Source organism: Antechinus flavipes, chromosome 1 (genome assembly GCF_016432865.1).
Source record: "Antechinus flavipes isolate AdamAnt ecotype Samford, QLD, Australia chromosome 1, AdamAnt_v2, whole genome shotgun sequence".
In the NCBI taxonomy this organism is placed as follows: domain Eukaryota; kingdom Metazoa; phylum Chordata; class Mammalia; order Dasyuromorphia; family Dasyuridae; genus Antechinus; species Antechinus flavipes.
Window position 1 is genome coordinate 682,308,682 of NC_067398.1, and position 25,277 is coordinate 682,333,958.

Genomic DNA, 25,277 nt, shown 5'->3' on the forward strand with positions numbered 1-25,277 from the left:
AAGAAGATTGGACTAGATGGTCTTTGAAGCCCTTTCTAGACCTATTATCTTATAGTCAATCTATATCTATGTGCGTGTGTGTAGGAATATATTCTCCTCCATTAGGCTATAAGATACTTAAGAAATGTCTTCAGCATTGTATTTGGAACTTCAGCTCTTAGCACAGTGCTTAGCATATTGTAAATGCTTAAAGCTTTAATAAATACATTATCAATGTATCAATAATTTTAATATAAACATACATAATATATAACATAGTGTAGACTGTTGATTATTAAAATTAATTAATTATTAAAAATGAAGTGCATCTCAGACTTGTGAGACCTTCTTTGTGAAGGCACCGAAATGGGAGAAGGAATATCAGTTTCCAGAGAACAGCCAGTAGGTCAATTTGGCTGAAATGAAGAGAACGTGAAGGAGGGAGTAATGTGAAATTATTCCATTAAAGGTGGGCTGGAACCAGACTCTAGAGGGTTTTATATGCCAAGTTGAAAGTTTGTATCCTAGAGGAAATAGGGAGCTAACGAAGACTTTTGAGCATAAAAGTAATCCAGTAAGAATTGAATTTCATGAATATTACTTTAGCAGCTGAATTGAGTTAGATTCAAGAATGGAAAGACAGGAAACAGAGAGAATAAGGAGGTTATAACAATAGTCCGTATATATACACATATGTGTATATATATGTATGTATATATATATGTATGTGAATAAATAGATAGATAGAGCAATATAGCAAAAAAGTGACAAGAGCTTGGACCAAGAATACACACACACACACACACACACACACACACACACACACACACACACATATTCCTTTGTATAACTTTTCTGATTTCAGTTTTGATGCCAATTTGGATAAATAAGTTTTTGGATAGTTTAAAGGAAGACATAGTGAATATTTCTAGGCTCTTTCCCTCTATCCCTTCTCCAAGGGAGATCTTCATTCCTGCCAACAAGAAGGAGAGGAGGTTAGATCCAAAGGTCACTTTGTTCTCCTCAGGGAGAAGGTGTCTTAGCTAGAATTATATTTGTCTCCTTAAATATTATTACTCTTGGAAATATGATAGAATTTAATCTAAATTCTGATCACTTTGCCATTTGGAGGGAAGGAGGACCCCAAGCTTTATATCTAAGACTCGCCTTTTTTCCTACCAGTTCCACAATAAGCACACAGAATGAACAACAGATAAATAGATTTATTCAATCTGGAAGCAAAATGGAAATCAGAGAAGGTATAAATAAGAGAATGTATACTAGACAACACAGAATAAAAGATCTCTCCCATTGGGAGCAAGATAATTCAGTTCAGCTGAGAATCCTATATCTCACCCAAAGGATAGTGTAGCAAACTGTAATAGGGACATGATGAAGGACTCTAGCTTCTCCCATGTCTTCCCAGAGTCTTTTTCTTCAGTAACCTGAAAATGAGGTTTGTCTAGAAGGGATTGTATACTTGAAAGGTCCCAAAGAGGACTGAAGAAGAGTGGAGCTCACCCATTCTCACCACCTTTGCCCAACAAATGTCCCACACAATTTATCTCTACCCAAAAGGAGAGAGTCCCATACAAATGGGCTTTGAGACAGGTATTACTCAAGGTTTTAGGAAGAAAGGCAAAACAGAGGAAATTCTGATTCTGCTGGAAAGATGGCTAACTATATACTGCCTTGGGGTGAACTCCATTTGAATTAAGCCCTGGAGTCTTAATTAAAACTCTTCCTTGGAGCCACCTGAATTTCTGCCCCCCAATTAAGCCTGCGCTCAGGGTAACCATCCTCAGGAAAAGATGTCGTGTTCATGCATGATTTGCAGAGAGGGTTAGGGGCAAGTGAGGACTATTTAATGAGATGAATGTCTTTAGCTAGCTAGCTGATTGGTGAGCAAAAACTGCCCTAACTCAAAGAATTCCCCAGCCACTCAGGGTTAAGCTGAACCAATTAAAGAAATGGGCCCTTCCCATGCTCAGTATTCCCTGGCTGCGGGGCACTGACTGGCTGGCTGGTTCCTCATCTGTCTTCAGATGGATGTATCCAGGTCAGTGCACATACCGCATAGGTGCCAGAAGAGTCCTGAGATGATTCATCTTCCTGAGTGGCCCAGTGGGCTCCCTTCAAGAGTCCCTCCTTTCAAGTGTCTCTGCCATGCAGTTTTGCAGGGAAATTGCTAAATGGTGATGGCTGAATGTCTTGTAATAGGGAGATGGGTGAATTGTGCCTGCCCTGGGGATGATAGAGGCAAAGAGAAGAGAGACATTATGCTGATATCTGGACTCTACTATATATGAACCCACCTATATGTGGTTAGGAGAAAATCCTGAGTGAGATATCAGCCCCCTATACCTCCTTTTCCTAATGGGAGTTCAGCCCAAATGATAGCTAGAGTCCTGGAGGGGGTATAGTGTCTGTGCCAGGGGTGGAGGAAGGGACTCACTTCTGCCATGGGTTTTGTAAGGGCTTGTGGTTGCCCTTTCTGGACATAAATATAGGAAGAATGAGGGCTAGGTATGGAAAGGGGGAAGGATAAGCCTTGGGCTATAAGGGCATCATCTTCCTTCCCTCCCTCTTTTATCCTCAAAGTAACACATCAGGGATCTAAAAAGAGATACAAATACACACACGTATAGGAGGTAAATATATATTATGTATATAAGCCTTTATGGGAGATGAGGTGACTGATTTCTTTGATGAAGGGAATTTTGGGTAGGAAAGTTCCCTCTATCAATGCAGCTCTGTAGTGTGAATTTCTAACACTGTTGAAATCACAGAAAAGTGTGATTTGAGATTCTGGTGAAGAACTCCCTCTTTCCACACAGCTCAGCACCTTATCATCTTAGAGAACTGCTTAGAGCAGGGCTTCTTAACCTTTTCCTGCTCTCAATCCCTTTTGCACCCAAGAAATTTTTATATGACCTCAGGTATATAGATACATAAAATAGGTATTAAAAATTACACACTTACTGATAATAAATCATAATTTGTGACCCTCACGTTCAGTTCCAAGACCCCATATAGGATTGAGACCCACAGTTTAAGAAGCTGGGACTTAGGGCACTAGGAAATGATTTATCCAGAATCAGTGCCAGTATGTGACAAAGACAAGACTCAAACCCAGGTTTTTCTGGTTAGCTCTTCCATCTACACTGATGCTCAAAGACTTCTTACATTATAACTATTTCCCAACTTCTGAAAGTTTGCCTGCCTCCTGCAGTGTCCACTGGACAGCAAACTTCAGGGACAGCAACCATGGGCTGACCTAATCTGTCAATGTACCTGGCTTAGGAGGCATTCACTGGGGGCACACAAAGTGATTCCTCTTGGACTTTTGTTTCTTTCAGGGCAGAACCAGCCCTAACCCGAATCAAAGAGGACCGAAGGAGAATAATCTTGCCCGCCATTGACAACATCAAGTACAATACCTTTGAGGTACAGCAATACGCCAATGCTGCCCATGGCTACAACTGGGGCCTCTGGTGCATGTATATCATCCCACCACAGGACTGGCTGGACCGAGGGGATGAGTCTGCACCCATCCGGTGAGTTCAGGCAGGATATTCAATAGCTTCTCAAAGTTCATAAAATACTTTGGGGGGAGGCAATCGGAGTTAAGTGATTTGCCCAGGATCACACAGCTAGTAAATGTCTGAAGCCACATTTGATTTTTCAGGGAGAAAAGTCTTCTGACTCTGGGTCCAGCGCTTGATCCACTTTGCTGCCAGGCTTGAGCAAAAGCCTGGTTATTAATAGCAGGAATAGGAAACCATCACCTTCTACAGATCCCTGACATCCCTTCGCCAGAGCCCTGAGATCCCTTCCCCAGATTGGGTTTGAGTATAACAACACCAAGGTCTTGTTGAAGACAAAAAGGAAGCTGCTAAGAGTGGAGAAACAATTCAGCCAATATGTGTTAAGTACCTCTATTGTTAGTATAGTATCTGATATTACAGGGAGCACAAAGACAAAAATGGAAAAAGCTCTTGTCCTTAAGGAGCTTACAATCAACTCAGGGGAAAAGAACACATACCCAGAGGAATAAATGTATTTTATGAGTAGATAGGTCTAAAAAGTAGAGGGCTCTGAAAAGGTTCCTTGTAGGAAATAGCACTAGAAGAGAGCCTTAAGAGAAGATTTGGGTTCTGAAAGGCAGATGAGGAAGACAGGGAACATCCTCGATATGGAGGGGGAAGATGAGCCATGATGTCAAGGGAATGGTATGGAGGGTGCATAAAAGGATATGGTGCCCAAAGAAGGCTAGAAAAGTAAGTCACAGTGAGATTTTGAAGGGCTTGAAATATGAAGGGCTTGAAGAGTAGTTTGGTCCTGGGACAATAGAGAGCTACTACATTTGATTACTCAAAAGAAAGACTTGACTGGGTCTGTACTTTAGTAATATCATTTTGATAGCTATTGTGAAGGATGGGTTGGAGAAGAGAGGGACTTTTTAAAATAATATTTTATTTTATTCCCCAGTTACATGTAAAGACAATTTTAACATTCATTTTATTTTTTATATTTTTTTCTGTATATTATTATTATGATAGTTTTTTATTTACAAAACATATGCATGAGTAATTTTTCAACATTGCCCCTTGAAAAACTTTCTGTTCCAACTTTTCCCCTCCTTCCCCCCATCCCCTCCCCTAGATGGCAGGTAATCCCATACATTTAACATTTATTTTTTAAAAAATTTTTGAATTCCAAATTTTCTCTCTTCCCACTCCCTGATATAGGAAGCAATTTATTATAGGTTATATATGTTTAATCATGCAAAATTATTCTTGCACATTTCAAGCCCTTCACAACATGACTCCATATTATTCATGTGGTGAAAGACAACACAGACCCAAGGGAAAACTCCATAAAAATCCAGAAAGTATGTATGGGGGAAGTATGCTTTTAGTTTGTGGGAAATATTTAGACTCCCTCAGTTCTTTCTCTGGAGATAGCATTTTTTCATCATGAGTCCTTCAAAATTGTCTTGGATCATTGCATTACTGAGAAGAGTTAAGTCATTCATACCTTATCATTATATTGTGCCATTGTTATTGTATGCAACATTTTCCTGGTTCTGTTCACTTCACTTTGCATCAGTTTATATAAATCTTTCCAGGTTTTTCTGAAATCTATCTGCTCATCATTTCTTATAGCACAGTAATATTCCATTGCAATCATATACCACAACTTGTTCAACCTTGAAAGGAGAGACTTTAATCTTGGAGACAAAATTTCAGGTGAGGGATGACAAAAGCTTGAATTAGGTTGGTCACCATATGAATAATTTTAAAAAAAGGCATCTGTAAAGTACATTACGGAGATAGAATTGATAAGACTTGGAAATTGGTTGAAAATATAGGGAGAAAAGAGTGAGTATGACACAAAAGTTGGGAAGCTAAGTGACTAGGAAGGATGGTAGTGTCCTCGAGATACAGGGAAATTAGAATGAAAAATGGATTTGAGAAATGAAGATAATGAGTTCTATTTTTAGATATGTTGAGTTTGAGGTTTCTATGGGATCTCCCAGTGAAAATGTACAATATTCATTTATCACTGTGGGCTTGGAGCTCAGGGGAGATGTGAAGGCTGGATGGATAGATCTGGAAATCATCTGCATAGAGATATTAGTCTAACCTTTGAAAGGCAATAATATTCCCAAAAGGGAGTCATAGAAAAGTGAAGGTCAAAGACAGCTTAGAGAATACAACATCAAACACTTACTAGCTGTGAGATCCTAGACAAATCACTTAATCCAGTTTGCCTCAGTTTCCTCTTCTGTAAAATGAGCTGAAGAAGAAAATGGGGAATCACTTCAGTGTCTTTTCCAAGAAAACACCAAAATGGTTCATAAAGAGTCAATTGTGATTGAAAAATGACTGAACAACCAAATGACCAAGAAAGTATAAAGTCACAGAACCCAGGGAGGATATTCAGAAGGGAGTGAGGTGAGGGAAGCTGTGAACAATGTCAAATGCCTTAAAGCAGTTTAAAAAAAATGAAAACTGAAAAAAGACCATGGGATTTAGCAATTAAGATCTCATTGATAACCTTGGGAGGGCAGTTTCAATTGAAGATTGAGATCAGAAACTAGATTACAAAGGGGTGAGAAATGAGAGAGAAAGGAAAGAAATATGTGTAGACAGCTATTTCTAGGAGATGGATTGTGAAAAAGAAAAGGGATGTAAGATGTAGGATAATAGCTTAAGAGAGAGATTCAGCAAAGATCCTTCTAGGATAAGAAGAAAGGAAGGAAACAGGCATGTTTTATGCTCTTTCTATGTGCTAGACACTGTGCCAAGCATTTGTTGCTGTTCTGCATTCTCAAAAAGGGCCATGACATCAGGAGGGGATACCATGACATGCAAGCGAGTTGGATTTCAGTGAGGGAGAGCTGAGCAAAGTACCAGCTTCAATTTCTCCTCCAGAGACATGTGGGTCCAGTGGTAAGATTAGGATGATGATGATGATGATGATGATGATGATGATGATGATGATGTGTGTGTGTGTGTGTGTGTGTGTGTGTGTGTGTGTGTGTGTAAAATATGGAAGATCAAGCACTCAGGGCTTTTAGCCAAAACTGAAGCACTTGAGATACCAATGAAAGCAAAAATAAAAACCCAGTCCCTATTCTCAAGGGGCTCATATTCTAATGAAAGAAGACAGCACATTAAAGGAAACTGAAAATCTGGGGACAGAGGCAGAATGAAGGTACTAGAACTCCTGAGAATTATGTAAAGGAACTAGGGATATTTAACATGGAGCAGAGAAGGCTGGGGGTAGAGGGGAAGGTTTTGTTATATTGTAAGCAGATAAGGAAGCAGTAAGCAGGGAGAGATTGAAGATAAAGGGAGATAATTTGTAATTGACCTTCAAACTCTGTCTCCGATGTTAACATCTCTGAAATATAGGGACACGTGGAGCCATCTCCACCACTCGATATGTAAGTAATGATACCTGGCATGTATATACTTCTTGAAGAGTTAGAAAACACGTTACATGTTATGTCATTTGATCCTTACAGCTGTCTTGTGAGGGAGGTCTATCATTATCCCCATTTTACAGCTGAATATACTGCGCAGCTCAGAAAGGAAAAGTTAAATGACATTCCCAAAAGAGTTTAAGGTATAATATAGACATATAGACTTGAGACTTCATGGCTTCAGGTCCAATATTATCCACTGTGCCACCTCCAATAGATCCTTCAAACAGTCATTTTAATTTTGCTCAAAGACTCAAATCCACTACCTTCCGAGGCAGTTTTTAGGACTCTTTACTGACATCAGGTAGCATTGTCAACAGATGACTGAGGTTGCAGTAAAAAAGATCTGACTTCAAATCCAATGTGAGACACTCCCTAACTATGTGATCCTGAACAAGTCAATTAAGCTCCTTCACTTTCCTTATCTAAAAATGGAAATATAACACGTACATTACTGAATTGTTGTAAGAATAGAATGTGAGAATATTTATGAAGTCTTTTACAAATCTTAAAGTGTTATATAAGTGCTACATTATAAGTACATATTATCTTACATATCATAAATATATTTTTATAATCATTGCATATTATTTTAAGAATTTTCATTTTTCTTTTAAATATAGCTAATATTATAATGTACTATTTTACATTATAATGTATATATTATATTTACATTATATGATGTATATGTTGTTATACATAACACATCATAATGTATTATGTGTTATATATTAAGTGAATTACATTTTAAATATTAGGTTATTATTTTTCAATCCTGTTACTACATTAAACTTAACATTTGCCTCTTTGCAATTTCCATCCATTGTCCTCAGATTTCTTTTCTGGGGCCAAACAGAGCCCATCTACTCCATCTCACAGGTGACAGCCTTTCAAATATTTGAATTCATTATCTTTCCTGCCCTTACCATACTTTACTCAAGCTCTCTCTTCACATAATTCTTACATGCGATGACTTCCAAACCCTTCATCGTTCCCATCACCTTCCTCTGTATTCTCTTTTGCTTGTTGATGCTCTTCCCAAAGAGGGGAACCCAGAATTGGATACAGAGGTGGAGGTGTGGTCTGACCATGGCAGAGGACAGCAAGAAACCTCCTTAGTGCTAGACATTCTGTCTCTTAATACAGCAGGTTATTTTGTTTGTGTGCTCATTTTAAACTTACCTTAAAACCTCCAGGTTGTTGGACTTCCAGGTTGTACTGGCAATGCTTTAAAATTTAGGGGTCTTTTTCAGACAAATAATTGTCTAACTATATCTCCCCTTGCCTACTACTTAGGAAGTTGATTTTTTGGACCCAGATATAAAACTTTGCATTTTTCCCTATTAAAATTCATCTGCGTAGATAGAGTTCAATGCAACTTTACTTTTTTAATTAACTGGAGACACTTCATTTACCTTTATATATTTGTTCATCTCACTGTGTCTTATTTCTCTGTCTCTCTCTCTTTGTCTTTGTCTATATATTTTCTAATATCTCTTATGTCTCTGTTTCTGTCCTATATTGTTGTTCAGTCATTTTTCAGTCATGTCCAACTCTTCATGACCCCATTTGGGAGTTTACTTGGCAGAGATACCTAAGTGGTTTACCATTTCTTTATCCAGCTCATTTTTGCAGATAAGGAAACTGGGACAAACAGGATTAAGTGACTTACTTGGGGTCACAGAGCTAATAAGTTTCTGAGACCAAATTTGAACTCAGGAAGATGAGCCTAAGCACTATAGCACCACCTAGCTTCTTCTTTTTCTCATATAGAAGCTCTTGAAACTGTAAAACTATTCAAATTAAACTAAAAGCTATTAAAGCTATAGATTGCACTTCATCTCCAATTCATTCTGTATATTTCTTGTTTCTTCACTGTTGCTTTCAGGTCTCCTCATTAGACTATGAGCTTCTTAAGAGAAGGAACTGCCTTTTGCCTTTCTTGGAATCCTCAGTGCTTAGCAGAGTGCCTTTACATAAATGGAGTTTAATAAGTATTTATTGACTAATAGTTTTTAGAATACTCTGTGCATGTGTGTATACATACACAAAGTGTTATATGCACACACATATATATGTGTGTGCCTACACATACATGTGAATATACATACAATATTATAAATAATATATAAACCTGTGTATTCCTTATTGAACATATAAATATTAAATATGAGATAATTATATTAAAATATAATTGTACTAAATATATAGTCTATGTAATCCAATTCCCAATCTCCTAAATATAAATAAACATCTAGGTTATTGGCTATACTATTTGTTAACAGTATAGCAAGCCACATAACAAAGATATGAATAATTTAAAATATATTAGCTGTGAGCATTATATCTTGGTCAAAATTGCTTTTAATCATGACTACATCTGCTTTTTCACTTCTGGAAATATAGTCCCACCATTCAGTTTTCTCAGGATACTAATTAGAGTCCTTTCTTAAGAACTTTCTTTGTGTTTCATTATAAGATAAGGTTTAAAGACCATTCTCTCAGGAAATGTTCTCTTAATCCTTTTTCTTGGTCTTTTCACAGTGTCTCTTCAGCCATCACAATTAAATCTCTCCAAAATGACAGTTAAGCTATTAGACTCTTAAGGTTTGATTCCATTTTAATACCTATAGTCCCTGTGGGATAGGTTATTGAAGCTAATGGTACAATTTCACTCCAGTTGATATTCCAAAATTGTATTCTTAACAAATCTACTTCTATTCCTTATATAATATAGTTAGATTTTGAAATTTTCCAGAATCATGAATCAAGATTAGATCTAGAGCCTGAAGGGACCTGAGATCAACTATTCCAATAATCTTGCTTTACATATAAGGAAACTGAGACCAACAGAATAGAAATAAATTGTCCTGGATCACAAAGGTAGTAAATGGCAGAGCCAGGATTTAACTCCATGTCCTATGAGTACAAATCCAGCATGCTTTCATCTCTAAGTATCTAACATAGAAGTCTGGAAATAATATCCATTACAGGAATTATAAAGATATGATGTAAGGAGTAATCATTTACACATCTCCAGTATATGACATCAGCAAGGTAGACTATAAACCTATGATTGTATATTTTTATTTATTTTAGACATTTATATATTTAATATATTTATTTTATATTATTGAACATAATTTTCTATTCCAACATATTTATTTTAATGTCTCATATTTCTTTGGTGCCTTAAATATTACAAAATATTTTCTTCTTCACAATATTCTCTTAGTATTATTATCCCATTTTAGAGATGAAGAAACCGAGACCCCAGAGAGGCCAAGTCATTCATCGAAACCTTAGGTTACATAGTAGCAGGATTGATTAACCTCCATGTGTGTGATACATAGTAAAGAAAGTTGAATGTGCAGGCAGGAAGTGGAGGTCCACATCCTGCTTCTACTTAGTTAACAATAATAGCTAACATTTGGGGGTAGCTAGATGGTAGCCCTGAAGTCAGGAGTACCTGAGTTCAAATCCAGCCTCAGGTACTTAATACTTTCTAGCTGTATGACCCTGGGCAAGTCACTTAACCCCAATTTATATACATTATCTCACTTTATCCTCACAACAACCCTGGGAAGTCAGCACCATTATTATCTCCATTTTACAAATGAGGAACTGAAAAGTTAAGGTGACTTGCCCAGGGTCACAGAGTAGAAGTGAGATTTGAATCCTTATTGACCAGTCTTCAAGTCCAGCACGCTATTCAGTGATCCAGAGGCTTCTCTGGGTTTCTTGTTCTGTTTCTAAAATGAGAGGTTTAACCTAGATGACCTCTAAGGTATCTCTCCAGTTCTAAATCTATGATACTAAAATTGTTTATATATATATATATATATATATATATATATATATATATATATATGTAGTGTGTGTGTTAAGAATATATAATGTATATTAAGTACATTTATAATATATTTAGAGATAATTTAGAGTTCACCTCAGTTGGGGGAAGCTAAGTGACAATGGATAGACTGTCAGGCCTGGAGTCAGAAAGACTCTTCTTTCTGAGTTCAAATCTAGCTTCAGACACTTACTGTGTAGTCTTGGACTTAATCCTCTTTGTCTCAGTTTCCTGATCTGTAAAATGAGCTGGACATGAAAACTACTTTAGGGTCTTTGCCCCCCCAAAAAAACACCTCTAAATGGAGTCATAAAGAGTTTAAATAACTGAACAACAATAAAATCAGGGGGTTTTAAAATAGATAGATGGACAGATGGATGGGTGGATGAGTGGATAGATGGATAGAGAAATAGATGATAGATACATGATAGATGGATGGATGATAGATAATAGATAGATGAATGGATAGATGGATGCATGTGTGGATGAATGGATAGATGGACAGAGGGATAGATGATAGATAGCAGATAGATGGATGATAGAGAGATAGATAGATTTGATAACTATTTAAATATATTAATTTCCTATGTACATAGTTTTGTGTATTTGAAAACACTTTTCTGAGAAGAGTTCCAGAGGCTTCAACAAACTGTTAAAGGGGTACAGGACACAATTCTAGTTAAAAACCTCCAACCTAGGCCAATCTCTCATTGTTCAGATACAGAAACTGAGTCCCCAGAGATGTCAAGCGACAATTCAACAATATGGGAAACTTTTATGCAAGGTGCTATGACTTACCCAAAGTTTGTTATTGTGCCTATGAAACGTTTTTGTTTGTCTCTTGAGGAGTGGAGAGATTCAGAATTGCTTCTTGGGTTTTCATTTCCCTCCTCCTCCAATCCTTTTAGATTCAAAAATTCCAGCTAGGGTTCGAGCCTCTATGTTGAAACAGACTATTTGCCTATTGGCTTCAGGGATTTTTTTTTTTTACTATTCATTGGTAAGCAAAAGAAAGAGTGGATAGAATTGTTAAAGTTTGAACTTAGGGGAAAATATTTTCCCTTGGCAAGTGGGGCTGGTAAAGAAGGAAAGAGACTGAAATATGGGAGGAAAGGAAGGCATAAGAGAGGAGAAGATGCAGGAGGAGAAAAGAAAAAAAAAAAGGGGAGAGGGAACAAGATGTAAGGAAAGAGAGATAAGGAAAAAAAGAGGAGTGAAAGAGGGAAGGAGAGAAAGGGAAAGAGGAAAATGAAGTGGGGAGAGGGAGCAAGCACTTATTTTTTCCCTTCAGAATATTTGGGGAAGGGGTGTTCATGCTTCAGGACTAGGCTATTGACAATTTTGAATTCCTTCTTTTGGCTGAAGCATTAGCAAACATAATTGATTTATTAGCAAGCCAACAGCATTCAATGTTCTGGAAAGCTGGGAAGACCTCCCATTCTCCAGTTTTCCTGTCTGAAAGACTGGCCTGGGACTTAAGACCTGCTCTTTTTTTCTCTTCCTCCCTCTCCCCAAAACCTATTTTGGCAGATGTGACTCCCCAGGGCTTTTCTAGAAGATAAAGCTGGGGCTGCAGATTTCTCACCTCTACAAGTCTGCTTCCAAATCCCTGAGATTGCTCCCTGGCTTGGCTAGATAAGTGAAGGCTGCTGAGGTACAGATAAGAAATGCTATCAAGCTCTTGGCTAAAAGCCTAGCCTGCACCATCCCTCCCCAAGAGCCCTGTGGAAGCCAAAGTCTAACATTACCTGTCCATGCCCCAGGAGACTGGCTCCTACCACAGACTTATACTGAAATTATGTTAGTCTTGACCTTTGCAGGGAAGGAATAGAAATGGAAGGAATTGAGAAGTAAAGTAGGAGAGGAAAGGAATACAAAGGGGACAGAGCCAGAAATGAGAGGAAATCAGGAAGTAATGAGGGGCGAAAGAAAAAAGGAAGCATGGAGAGGAAAGAGGGAGAAGAAAAAGAAAGAGTAAAGAAGAAAGAGAAAGGAGTGAAAGGTAAAAGAAAGGGAAATAGAGGAAGGGTAAGTAAGGGAAGAAAAAGAAACAAAGGAAGGAAGGAAGGAAGGAAGAAAAGAAAGAAAGAGAAAAAAGAGAGGGAGGGAGGGAGGAAGGGAGGGACGAAGGAAGGAAGGAAGGAAGGAAGGAAGGAAGGAAGGAAGGAAGGAAGGAAGGAAGAAAAAGAGAGAAAGAGAGATACTGGTGGGAAAGAGGAAGGAATAAGGGAGAAAGAGGAGAAAGCGAGGGAGAAGGGGAGAGAGAGAAAGTGAGAGAAGAAAGCAAAGAGAGAAAGGAGGTAAGGAAAGAAGAGAAAGAAGAGAGAAAGGTGAATGAGGGAGAAAGAGGGGAAAAGAAAAAAAGAATATTGGTAGGAAAGATGAAGGAGTAAGAGGGAAAGAGAAGGAAGTATTGAGGGAAGAAAAAAGGGAAGAGAGAAAGGGGAATAGGGGGGAAAGAGAAAAAAGTAAAGGGAATATTTATGGGAAAGAGGAAGGAGAGAAAGGGAAAGAGGAAAATGAAGTGGGGAGAGGGAGCAAGCACTTATTTTTTCCCTTCAGAATATTTGGGGAAGGGGTGTTCATGCTTCAGGACTAGGCTATTGACAATTTTGAATTCCTTCTTTTGGCTGAAGCATTAGCAAACATAATTGATTTATTAGCAAGCCAACAGCATTCAATGTTCTGGAAAGCTGGGAAGACCTCCCATTCTCCAGTTTTCCTGTCTGAAAGACTGGCCTGGGACTTAAGACCTGCTCTTTTTTTCTCTTCCTCCCTCTCCCCAAAACCTATTTTGGCAGATGTGACTCCCCAGGGCTTTTCTAGAAGATAAAGCTGGGGCTGCAGATTTCTCACCTCTACAAGTCTGCTTCCAAATCCCTGAGATTGCTCCCTGGCTTGGCTAGATAAGTGAAGGCTGCTGAGGTACAGATAAGAAATGCTATCAAGCTCTTGGCTAAAAGCCTAGCCTGCACCATCCCTCCCCAAGAGCCCTGTGGAAGCCAAAGTCTAACATTACCTGTCCATGCCCCAGGAGACTGGCTCCTACCACAGACTTATACTGAAATTATGTTAGTCTTGACCTTTGCAGGGAAGGAATAGAAATGGAAGGAATTGAGAAGTAAAGTAGGAGAGGAAAGGAATACAAAGGGGACAGAGCCAGAAATGAGAGGAAATCAGGAAGTAATGAGGGGCGAAAGAAAAAAGGAAGCATGGAGAGGAAAGAGGGAGAAGAAAAAGAAAGAGTAAAGAAGAAAGAGAAAGGAGTGAAAGGTAAAAGAAAGGGAAATAGAGGAAGGGTAAGTAAGGGAAGAAAAAGAAACAAAGGAAGGAAGGAAGGAAGGAAGAAAAGAAAGAAAGAAAGAAAGAAAGAAAGAAAGAAAGAAAGAAAGAAAGAAGAGAAAAAAGAGAGGGAGGGAGGGAGGAAGGGAGGGACGAAGGAAGGAAGGAAGGAAGGAAGGAAGGAAGGAAGGAAGGAAGGAAGGAAGGAAGAAAAAGAGAGAAAGAGAGATACTGGTGGGAAAGAGGAAGGAATAAGGGAGAAAGAGGAGAAAGCGAGGGAGAAGGGGAGAGAGAGAAAGTGAGAGAAGAAAGCAAAGAGAGAAAGGAGGTAAGGAAAGAAGAGAAAGAAGAGAGAAAGGTGAATGAGGGAGAAAGAGGGGAAAAGAAAAAAAGAATATTGGTAGGAAAGATGAAGGAGTAAGAGGGAAAGAGAAGGAAGTATTGAGGGAAGAAAAAAGGGAAGAGAGAAAGGGGAATAGGGGGGAAAGAGAAAAAAGTAAAGGGAATATTTATGGGAAAGAGGAAGGAGAAAGAGGGAAGAAAGAAAGAAGAAGTGAAAAGAGGAGAAAAGGAAGAGAGAAAAGGGGATTGGAAAGAGAAAGAAGGGAAAGAGAAAAGGGGACATTAGTGAGAAAAAAGAAAGAATGAGGGGGAAGAGGGGGAAAGAAAAAGGAAGAGAGAAAAGAGGAGGGGGGAGAAAAAAAGAATGTTAGTGGGAAAGAAAAAGGAGTAAGAGGGGAGAGATAAAGGGGAATTTGGAGAAGAAGAAAGGGAAGAGAGAAAGGGGGACTGAAGGGAGAAGAGAGAGAAAAGAGGAATGAAAGGGGAAAGAGATAGGAGAGAAAGGAAATGAGAGAAAGATAGCAAAAGAGAAAATTGGAAGAGAGATTGAAAGGGGCAGTGAGAGAAGGATGAAAGAGAAAAAAGAAAGAAAGAGAGAAGGATGGAAAGAAAAAGAAGGAAGAGGGAGGGTGAGGGAGGCCCTTTTCTTTTCTTTCCCTACAATCTCAACCAAGGCCACATCCCCAGCTCCCAGCCACAAGCTCTATGCTAATGACTCCCAAATCTCTATGCCCAGCCCCAATATTTCTTAAATTTGAGAGCCTTTAGTCAACTGCCTTTTATTGTTATCTCAACTCAACGTCTCTGAAAATGGAATTGTTACATTTTCCCCAAACCACCCTATTTCCCCAAACTTCCCTATTTCTGTTGAGGGCGCAATGGTCCTTCCAGTCATCTGGACTTCTGACTAGTATCATTTTTTTTTCTGTCCTCCCCCTCCTTTAACTCCCAGAGCCTATAAATTGTATTTCTTCATTCCCTGTATCTGAGTCTTGTATCTAGAATTTATTACCTTTTCCTTCCTGCCTGGTAAAAACTCCTAGCACCCTCTAAAGCACAGCTCAGATTCTGCCTTCCTACATGAAGCCTTTCCTCATCTCCCCAAGTTGTTGCTAATCTCTTAATCTTAAAATCACTTTGTATAACTTGGTTGTATTTATCAGTGTCTCTGTTGCATCAGCCCCCCAAGGGGAATGTAAGCTGTCTTAGAGAAGGATTTCTGTCCCTGTCCACAACACCGAGAGCCTACCTTCCACATGGTAGAAATTTGACAGATGATTCCCCCTTCCTCTCACTGAATTGAGAGTCAAAGACAAAGGGGGGAAAGAAAAAGGAAGAAGAGAGAGGAGTAGAGAAAAGAAGAGAAAGAGAAAAGGGGGGAAAGAGACAGAGAATGGGAAAAAGAGATACAAAGGGAGGCATTCTAAGATGGAACATAAGAAACAGAAAGACAAAGAATTAAGGGAGAAGGGAAGAGGGAAGAAAGACAGAAAAAGACCAAAAATGGAGAAAGAAAGACAAAGAAGAAAGAGAAAGACAGAAAGAGATAGACAAAGAATGGGAAGGCAAAGAAACAGGAACAGAGGGAGACACATGCCAGAGAGAATGAAACCAAAGTCTCTAAACCAACTGCAGTTTAGCACTGAAGGAAATATCTTTCCAAGAAAGGTTAGATCCCTAAACCAAAACATAAAGCCCAAACTCTCTCTGTACCTGCCCACTGCCTTTCTCCACAGCCTTTGGCAAGTTATTAAGCTTCTGTGTCCTATTAATGAACGCCAGCCTTACTCAGATAGCTCCCCCTGGAATCTCCCAGGGCTTTCTAATTCAATTCAACAAACATTGGGTAAGCCCCCTTTATATGAAAAATACAGTGTCCAGAGCTGGAGGGAAGAGAAAGGCAAAAACAAAGAAAATGGAACAGGGAGAGGGGGGAAAAGAAAATGAGAATATGTACCTTCCTAGAGAAAGGGAAAATGTCTTCTTTTTGTATCTCCATCACCAAACACGATGTCTTGCACATAGTAAGCACTTAATAAACACTTTTAGTATCTACCTTGAACCCTCCTAACTGGCATTTGGCATCAGCCCTTGTCATCTTGAGCTGTCAGTTACCAGACCTTTAATCACAGCAGGTATTTCTGATGCATATAAATGCTGTGCCAGCTGATTCAGCCTCCATTGCTTTATGAATTTATTTTAAGTTTATTTTGGAGCTCTGAGCAATAATAAAAAAATCATTACCGGCTGTAATAGTCTTGGCAGGGGATTTGGCATTTCAATTCATCAGAGATCACCCTGAGATTATTAAAAAAAAGAAAAGAAAAGAGGAACGCCTGTTGTATGTTGATGAAATATAACTTAACCAGTAAAACCCTGCTATTAAAAATCAAAGACAGTATTAAAATTTCATTAGTGTGAGTTTTGCGGCCAAAATCTAATGACAGAACAAATTGGATCCTTGCACAAATAAAAGGGTAATCGCTTTTTAATGCCCTTGTTATTCTTAGACAATTGATGGGCATTTACTCCTGACTTCCCAGTTGTCGGGTACAGAATGACTTTCCCTAAATTATGGTCAAGACCAATTTTCTGCCATTATTTTCAATGTGGAGAGATTTAATGCCGAGAAGTGGCAAGGGAATTCACAAGACATATTAGAGGATCTGATCAACATAAATGTATATACTTAATGACTACATGATTGAGGCAGGAGAGAACAGGACAAAAAACAAGAAAAGATCAAGCTTTGTTCTTTTAGGATGAGTCTATGGGGAGTCATCATCCCCCCTAAACTCCAATAATCTTAGAGTGATCTGGACATCAACAACCAGCTGTATTGTGAGTCTTTGGCAAGGTTACTGAAGGCCTCCATGTACATAGCACTTTTAGACTGCTAACCAACTGCCCCAGGTCCCATTAAAAAGCTGATTGACTCAGTTATATGCTATTCACCGTGTCTAGCAATGCATTTGACTGATTTTTCCTATGGAATTATTTAAAAGAAATCATAGATTCCAGAGCTTGAAGGTACCTCAGAGATCATCCAGGTCCAAATCCTTCATCCTTTAGACATAGAAATTCAGGCCCAAGGAGGTTAAAAGTTGCCCAAGATGTCTCAGGTCATCAGCATCAGCAATGAGATTTGTGCCCAGCTTCTCTAATTTTGAAGGCAGGACTCTTTCCACTATAAAATACTGCCTTTAATGATTATTTGGGAATTAAACAAGCAGAGATGGTGAAAACTTTCTAACTACGAGGACTACCCCAAATTACTTTAAGCTACATTGGGAGGTAGTAAGATCCTCATCATTTGAAATCTTCAAACAGAATTTGGATAACCACTTGTCAAGGATTTTGTAAAAATTAGAATCAAGAGACCTGAGTTCAACTCCTGCCTCAGACACTTACTAGCTGTTTAACCATGGAGAAGACGTTCAAACTCTGAGTCTTATTCACTCCAGACTCAGGGCTCTATATCCACTGTGGGATAACAATAGCATCTGCCTTCCAAGGTTATCATAAAATAACTGAAATGAGAGAAAAAATGAAAAGCACTCTGAAAACTTTAAAAGGATATAAAAATGCTAACTCCTATTATTGAAAGCTGTTTGCAAGATTTGTAGAGCTTTAAAAAATGTCAGTTAATATTATTTTTATTCAGGTATGTGCTGGACTACACTATCACTTGAAGTCCTTCTAACCCTGAAATTTGACAATTCAATGAGGACTGAATAACTTTCAAAGTTTCAGCTGTCCTACAATTAGGGCAAATCTCTTCAATTGTCCTGTCCTTAGCTTTCCCCGCTGCAAAGCAATGATCATCATATTCAAAGCCCTTCCTTCACAGGAAATCCTGATGATCACATGGGTTAATAAATGTAAACTATTTTGGAAATCATAAAGCACCATGTAAAAATATACTAATATTGCTATTATCCATCTCATTCTTCTTTTTCAAGGACATTCAGATCCTGCAGTCTTTTTTATATTTAATATTCTGTGGACTACTGCACAGGTGTATAACAAAATTAATTACCCTTTGCAATTGGATAAAAGAATTGGGATGTAAGCCCATCTTCAACAAACTCCCTGAAAGCATCCTTGGGACATCTCCAGTAGCAGACAGGATCATGGGGATAATGATACGTATCTATTCTTGTAGCCACGTGGATTTGATCTCTTCTATTCAGTCTCTGCATTTTGAAAGTTCTCCATTTCATATAGCTTGGAGGAGATGAGTATTTGGGGATGAGAGCATCTATCAGAATCATTGTTCTTAGGAATTGATGTTGTTCCAACAGTTGGGAGCAACTGTATTTTTCAGTGATAATCATATGGTTCCAATTCTATTTATTTGTTGAATTCTCTGAGATGTTTTGAAGAATGTGTTTATTGTACAATGTGTAATCTATCTGTTGCTTTATGAAGGATCCTAAGCTTCTGGTGTATAATTCTGATTTTCTTTTTATTATTCTACTTTTTCTCATCTACATATCAAGAATTCTGGGGCAAGTCACTATCCTGCTCTCACTTCTTTATATTTAGTGTTCTACAAACTATTTGCATAGGTAAAAAAAATTATTATTATTAAATAAGAGTAATAGTAGGTAGCATTCTTATGACATTTTATAAAGCATCTTCTAATTATCTAACTTGATTCTCACAACACACCCTGGGAGGTATATGTTATTATTATTCCCATTTTATAGATGAGAAAGTATCTGAAGCCTTATTTGAACTCATATCTTCCTCACTTCAGGCTCATTCTATCATTTAGCTTCCAAGATGCAAATTCATTCTCTGTGTAGGGTCATTGCACATCTTTGAAAGAGCTTCAGTAGCAGACAGAACTAGAAGAAGAAGGATAACAATAACAACAACTAGCCATTATATAGCACTTTAATATTTACAAAGTGTTTTACAAATATTATTTCACTTTAACCTTACAACAACCCAGGGGGCGGGAGGTGCTATTATTATTCCCATTTTGCAGTTTAGGAAACTGAGTCAGACAAAGATTGGTTGACTAGCCCAGCATCTACAACTACCTTTTGCGGAAGCAATTGGGGTTAGTGACTTGCCCAGGGTCACACAGCCAGGAAGTGTTAAGTGTCTGAGACCACATTTGAACTCAGGTCCTTGTGACTTCAGGGCTGGTGCTCTATCCACTGCACCAACTAGCTTCCCCAAAAGTCAAGTCTTTTTAACTCTAGACTCAGCACTATGTGCACTATGCTGCCCGCTATATACCAAAATATGCGGATATAAACTAGTCCCTTGAAGTCTCAGGGAAAGCATCCTTGGTACAATTTCAGTAGCAGACAAAATAGAAGAGATAATATTAAGTAGAAAAGAAAAAGTTAAGAACCATAACTAGCATTTGTATGATGTTCAGAGGTTTACAAAGTACTTTACAAATATTATCTCATTTGATCTTCCCGATAACCCTGGGAAGTGGGTGCTGTTACTATCCCCAGTTTACAAATGAGGAAATGAGGCAGAAAGAGCTTAAGTGACTTTCCCAGAGTTACCCAGCTAGTAAAACTTGAACTAAGATTTAAATTTATCTTCTTGATTCCAAATTCAGTACTCTATTCACTGCAGTAATCACATCCTTTGATCTCCCTGCCCAGGCCATCCATGTTTTAAAAACTTCATCCCATGTAGCTTGGAGGTTATGAGTATTTGAAATAATAACACCTGTTAAAACTTTTTTTGCTTTTATGAATCAATATTATATCTGGGTAATTGTGGGTAACAGTTCGTTTTGTGTAAACAACCTAATCTTGCAACAGTATATTTGTTGAGTTCTTTTGGATATTTTTAGGTCTTTATTTTTAATAGGAGGTTGTTATCTGCCTTTCCATAAAAGATGGTACACTTCGGAGAAATAACTTTAGCCACCAAATTATATTTTAAGTTTTCTGTCTGTATTAAATTTTTACAGCCTGGAAAAAAAAAAGTGTTACATCGTCTCCACATATCCCTTGTTGGGCTTCTTGAGAATAATCCTTCTCTGGTTTCTTGTAGTAATGTCTTAGTCCTGCGCTGCCCACCATAAATCCTGCCTCAGAGACTTATTAGCAATGTAACTTCCCAGGGTTTTCATCCCTTGTTTCCCTCTGTTTCCCATTAGGACCCCAGCCATGATTGGCTGCTCATTTGTGGTGGACCGGGAGTATTTCGGGGACATCGGTCTGCTTGACCCGGGCATGGAGGTGTACGGTGGGGAAAACATCGAGTTAGGAATGAGGGTAAGTGACAGGAGCTGGCCAGAACCATCTTTGAGGTGCGGATCCAAAATTCAGGCTTCAGAGAAATGCATTTTTGAAACAATGGGATTAGGATGTAACCAGAATGTCATACTATGTGCTTCCTCTTCAGGGGTTGGGGAAACTGAATGAGATCCAATGGGTGAGAGTTTTAAAGAGGTAGATTTTTGGATTACTGCAAGGAAGGATTTTCTGGCAATTAGAACAGTCAAGAAATGGATCAGCTACTTCATAAAGTAGTGAGCTCCCTGTCATACAGGACAAATCAAAGCAGAAGTTGATCAGCTCAATATCAAGAATTTTTCAAAGGGGATTCTTTTATGTAGAAGGAAAAATGGGCTCAATAACTCAAGTTCTAAGACTCTATGATTATCAGAATTTGGTATATTCTATTGGGCACATAGTGATGTATTTCTCTTATTTTTTTTTAAATTTTCCTTTGCATAAGTTCCATTGAGTACTATGAAGACCAGGCTTCCCATTCTAGGAGAAACAGCTTTGGTTTATTTCAGCTTTTTTCTTAATTTTGAACCTAAATACATAAAAACAAAAAACCACAAACACATAACATTTCCATGCACACAAAATAACATAAAAAGAGGATTCACTTTATAGTGAACTTAAATTTACGTTTCATGCTATTTACTTTTTTAAAAACCTATAGAAATACTACATAATTTTAAAAGTTATGCTGCTTTCTTTGCTTCGTTCTATTTATTCTTTATTATCTGCTGTGTACTTTAAAATTTTTTTTCCTTCCTTCTCAAACTTTGCCACCCCCATCACCCCCAGAGATGGCTACCATTTGACATAAATGTGTGTGTGCGTATAAAACATTTTATACATGCTTCTATTTATTTATCAGTTCTTTCTCTGAACCAGAAAGCATCTTTCTTCAAAGGTTCTTTGTACTTGATTTGAATATTTCTAATACACCAAATGACATAGTTGCTCAAAAATGTTCTAAAAATTTTGCTGTTACTATATACAATATTCTCTTTGTTCTGCTCATTTCACTCTTCATTATTTCATGTAATATCTTTGGTTTAAGGATTTTTAGTTCAGGTTTTTTCAGAATGATTGTGGGCTCAGATCTGTCTATTAGCAGTCTGAGAGAATGGAGAGAAAAGCAGGATGAAGAATAAGGGGAAAACAAAAGACAGGCGAGACTAGTAAAGACAGAAGGCAAGAGGTCTCTTCCCTAATATAACTGGGTAGTTCTAATCAGGGACTTAGTCCCTTGGCTCTGCCCCAGAAACCTCAGCATTAGAATCTCTATGCCTTGCAAAAAGACAACTAATTAAACTGATCATTTATAACAAGGTCTGAATGTGAGTCCTGATTTTACCATTTATTAGTTTTTCATCATTAAATAAGTCCAGGGACATACTGGTAATTTTTTTATATTGGTAAATGGTTAATTATTGGTTCACCAAAAAAAGTATTCATCACACCTTTTAAAAGTTTTTTTCATTAAATATTTCTCAGTTATATACAAATTTTTTAATTCATTTTTTTAAATTTTAAGTTCCAAATCATCTCCCTCTCATATCTCCTTCCTCCTTGAGAAGGCAAGCAATTTGATATCAATTATACATGTGAAACATATATTCATATTAACTATGTTGAAAAAGAAAACACAGACAAAAAATAAAAAAAATAAGGAAAGTTTAAAAAACATGCTTCAGTCTGCATTGAGAGTTCATCAGTTCTCTTTCTGAAGGTGGATAGCTTTTTTCATCATAGATCCTTCAATGCCCACTGAAAGTAAAAAGAGCTGGTTTCCAAACCCACTTCAGACACTTCCTTGTTGTGTGATCTTCAGCAAGCCATTTCTATGTCTCATTTTCCTCATTTACCAAATGAGAAGGTTGAACTACATGGTGTTGTAAAGGCCCTTCTGGTGATAATGAGCTCTCATGTTGCAAATGAGGAAACTGAGGTCAAAAGAATTTAATTGCCTTGCCCAGTCACATAGGGAATAAGTGTCCATAGGCAAGATTTGAACCCTTACCCAGTTGACTCCAAATTGAGTTCTTTTTCAACTGTACCATGCTCCCTCCTACAGACAGTAATCTCATCTTTGCTTTCTAAGCCAGAAAAATGGGAATTTTAGGTAGGAAGAATCACAGTAGACCTAGAGAAAGTAATAGTTCTTCAAGATAAGACCATTCAAATGCCAATGATAACTCACATTTATGTGCTTTATTTAGGTTTTCTCACTTGATCTTTACGACAGTCCTGGAAGATAAATGCTCTTATTATTGAGCTTTTACAGATGTGGAAGCAGAGGCTAAGAAAGAGTAGTTAGCTTATCTAGCTAGTGATTGACTAAGATTTGAACCCAGACCTTCCTGACTCCTAGTCTGGCACGCTACAGCCCACTGGAGCACCTGGCTGCCTCACGCCACCCAGCCAGAGTTGCCACCTGGGTCCGCCCATGAATCCAGAGTCAAAAAGTGACTGGGAGATGTCTCTGTCCCTGCAGACGGAGGAGAGAGCCAAGGCGTGCCTGAGACTGGCCAGGTCCAGGTGTCTGCCTTCCCCAGGAGCTTCGGAGCTGACTTGAAATCCTTTCCACCCGACTGCTCAGAGAATACATCAGCAGCCCTGGAAAACTCTCCAAGGCAGCTGATGAGTAAGGGAAGCACGGACCGCCGAGCAATTGCTGTCACTGAATCAAGCAAATGGGTAGCCTGTGATCAGAGCCACTGCCTGCCTGGCAGCAGGAGTCAGGAAAAAGTCATCACTGTCACTTGCTGCAGCTTTCCAAGTGGCAGGCGCTCGCTGAGGGGGCTGGTGCTCTGTGCAAATCATGTGTGAGTTTGTGTGTGTTATGTGTGGGTGAGTGTATGTGTTATGTGTGTGTTGTGTATGTGTGAGTATGTGTGGGTGAGTGTGTGTGGGTGAGTGAATGTGTTGTGTGTGTGTTGTGTATGAGTATGATGAGTAAATGTGTGTGTAATAAGTCAGTGTATGTGTGATGTATGTCTGAGTGTATGTTGTATATGAGTGTATGTGTGAGTGTGTGTGGGTGAGTGTGATGAGTAAATGTGTGTGTGATAAATCAGTGTGTGTGTGTGTGTGTGTGTGTGTGTGTGTGTATCTGGACATGCTCTGATTCCCAGAGGCTCCTCCCAGTTTCTCCTAGTCTGAGTATCAAACTCTTTCCAGAATCAAGCATGACCCGCAGAGGCAAGCCCAGCTTCTGTATTTGTTTCCAGGTCATGATAAATCCATGCTAACCTGAAGGAGCTGGAAGGGAGCGCAAGATATCACTTAATCTGATTTCATTTTGCAGATGAGGACTTAAGGGATCCAGAGAGGGGCTTACCCAGCTACATGGGTCAGAGGCAAAAATGAGACTAGTGTAAGGTTTTTTTTTTTTTTTTTTTTTTTTTTTTGCTGAGGCAGTTGGAGTTTAGTGACTTGCCCAGGGTCACACAGCTAGAAAGTGTTGAGTGTCTGAAGCAAGATTTGAGCTCTAGTCCTCCTAACTTCAGGGCTGGTGCTCTGTCCATGACACCATCTAGTTGCCCCTAGCATCAGGTCTCTTGACCCCAATTTAGCATCCATTCCACCAGTTCACATAACAACCTACTAGGATAAATAAATGACTTGAATTTTGTGGATTTAGTACAAGTTCAAACAATTAACCAACAATCATCTCTGAAGTGTCTATTATGGGGCAGACCCTATGGTCAATCATGGGGATGCAAAAGCAAAGCAAAAAAACAAAACAAAACAAAAAAAAAATTAAATAGCCCTTGCCTTCAAGAAACTTACATTTGAAGGGAAACAATGGACAAAATGTATTTATTTTCACTCCCATTTTATAGATGTGGAAACTGAGGTTCAGAAGGGTTAAATGGAACGCCTGAAATCACACTATGTGATCATTATTATGATTTGTCCTTCATTCTCAAAGAGGACCATGACATCAGGGAAGTAAATTAGATTTAAGTGAGGGAGGGTTGTTCGAAGTCTCCTGCCTTGCTTTCCCCTCCTGAGTCATCGGGGTCTAGGGGTCAGAAATAGTGATCTTCCTTTTATCAGATCAACCTTTTCAAGCTGGGTCTTTAGCAAGTCTTAGTTCAACAGAGGCAACACGCATTCAATAATTAGAGCTAGGTAAGAAATGAGGCAAAGAATAGCTTTTTTTTTTTTTTTACTTACTAACATAACCAAGGAAGAGTTGAATGTATTTTGACACATTTTTTTGGTCTCATGATGGATAGTTCACACAGGAAAAACATAGAGATGATCAGTTTACATGATTAGAGACTGAAGGAGAAAAAAGAGATTTACATGAGGCTAGAGTGTAATACAAATAAGAATGGAAAGAAAACTTGGGGCAGAGTTGTGAAGGACTTTAAAACAAGTCCTTTAAACGAAGGAGATTCTTCTTGATTCTAAAGGCAATGGAAGAGTTGATTGAGGAAAAGGTTACATTTTGGCATTTGGGGGCAATATGGGCTGAAGTGGGAAGAGATTTAAGGCAAGGAGAACTATTGGAAAGCTGTGGAAATTCTTTAGAAAGGAAATAATGAGAACC

At 38.4% G+C, this 25,277-nt stretch overlaps 1 protein-coding gene across 1 annotated transcript in view; it reads left to right on the forward strand.

Annotated features, from left to right (window-relative positions):
* The window catches only part of GALNT9 (polypeptide N-acetylgalactosaminyltransferase 9), a 277,398-nt gene that overhangs the window by 142,512 nt on the left and 109,609 nt on the right, over positions 1-25,277 (forward strand). Inside the window, exons 5-6 of the mRNA XM_051972578.1 lie at positions 3,339-3,536; positions 20,587-20,704. Of these exons, the coding sequence (XP_051828538.1) occupies positions 3,339-3,536; positions 20,587-20,704 (316 nt within the window). The remainder of the gene's footprint in view (positions 1-3,338; positions 3,537-20,586; positions 20,705-25,277) is intronic.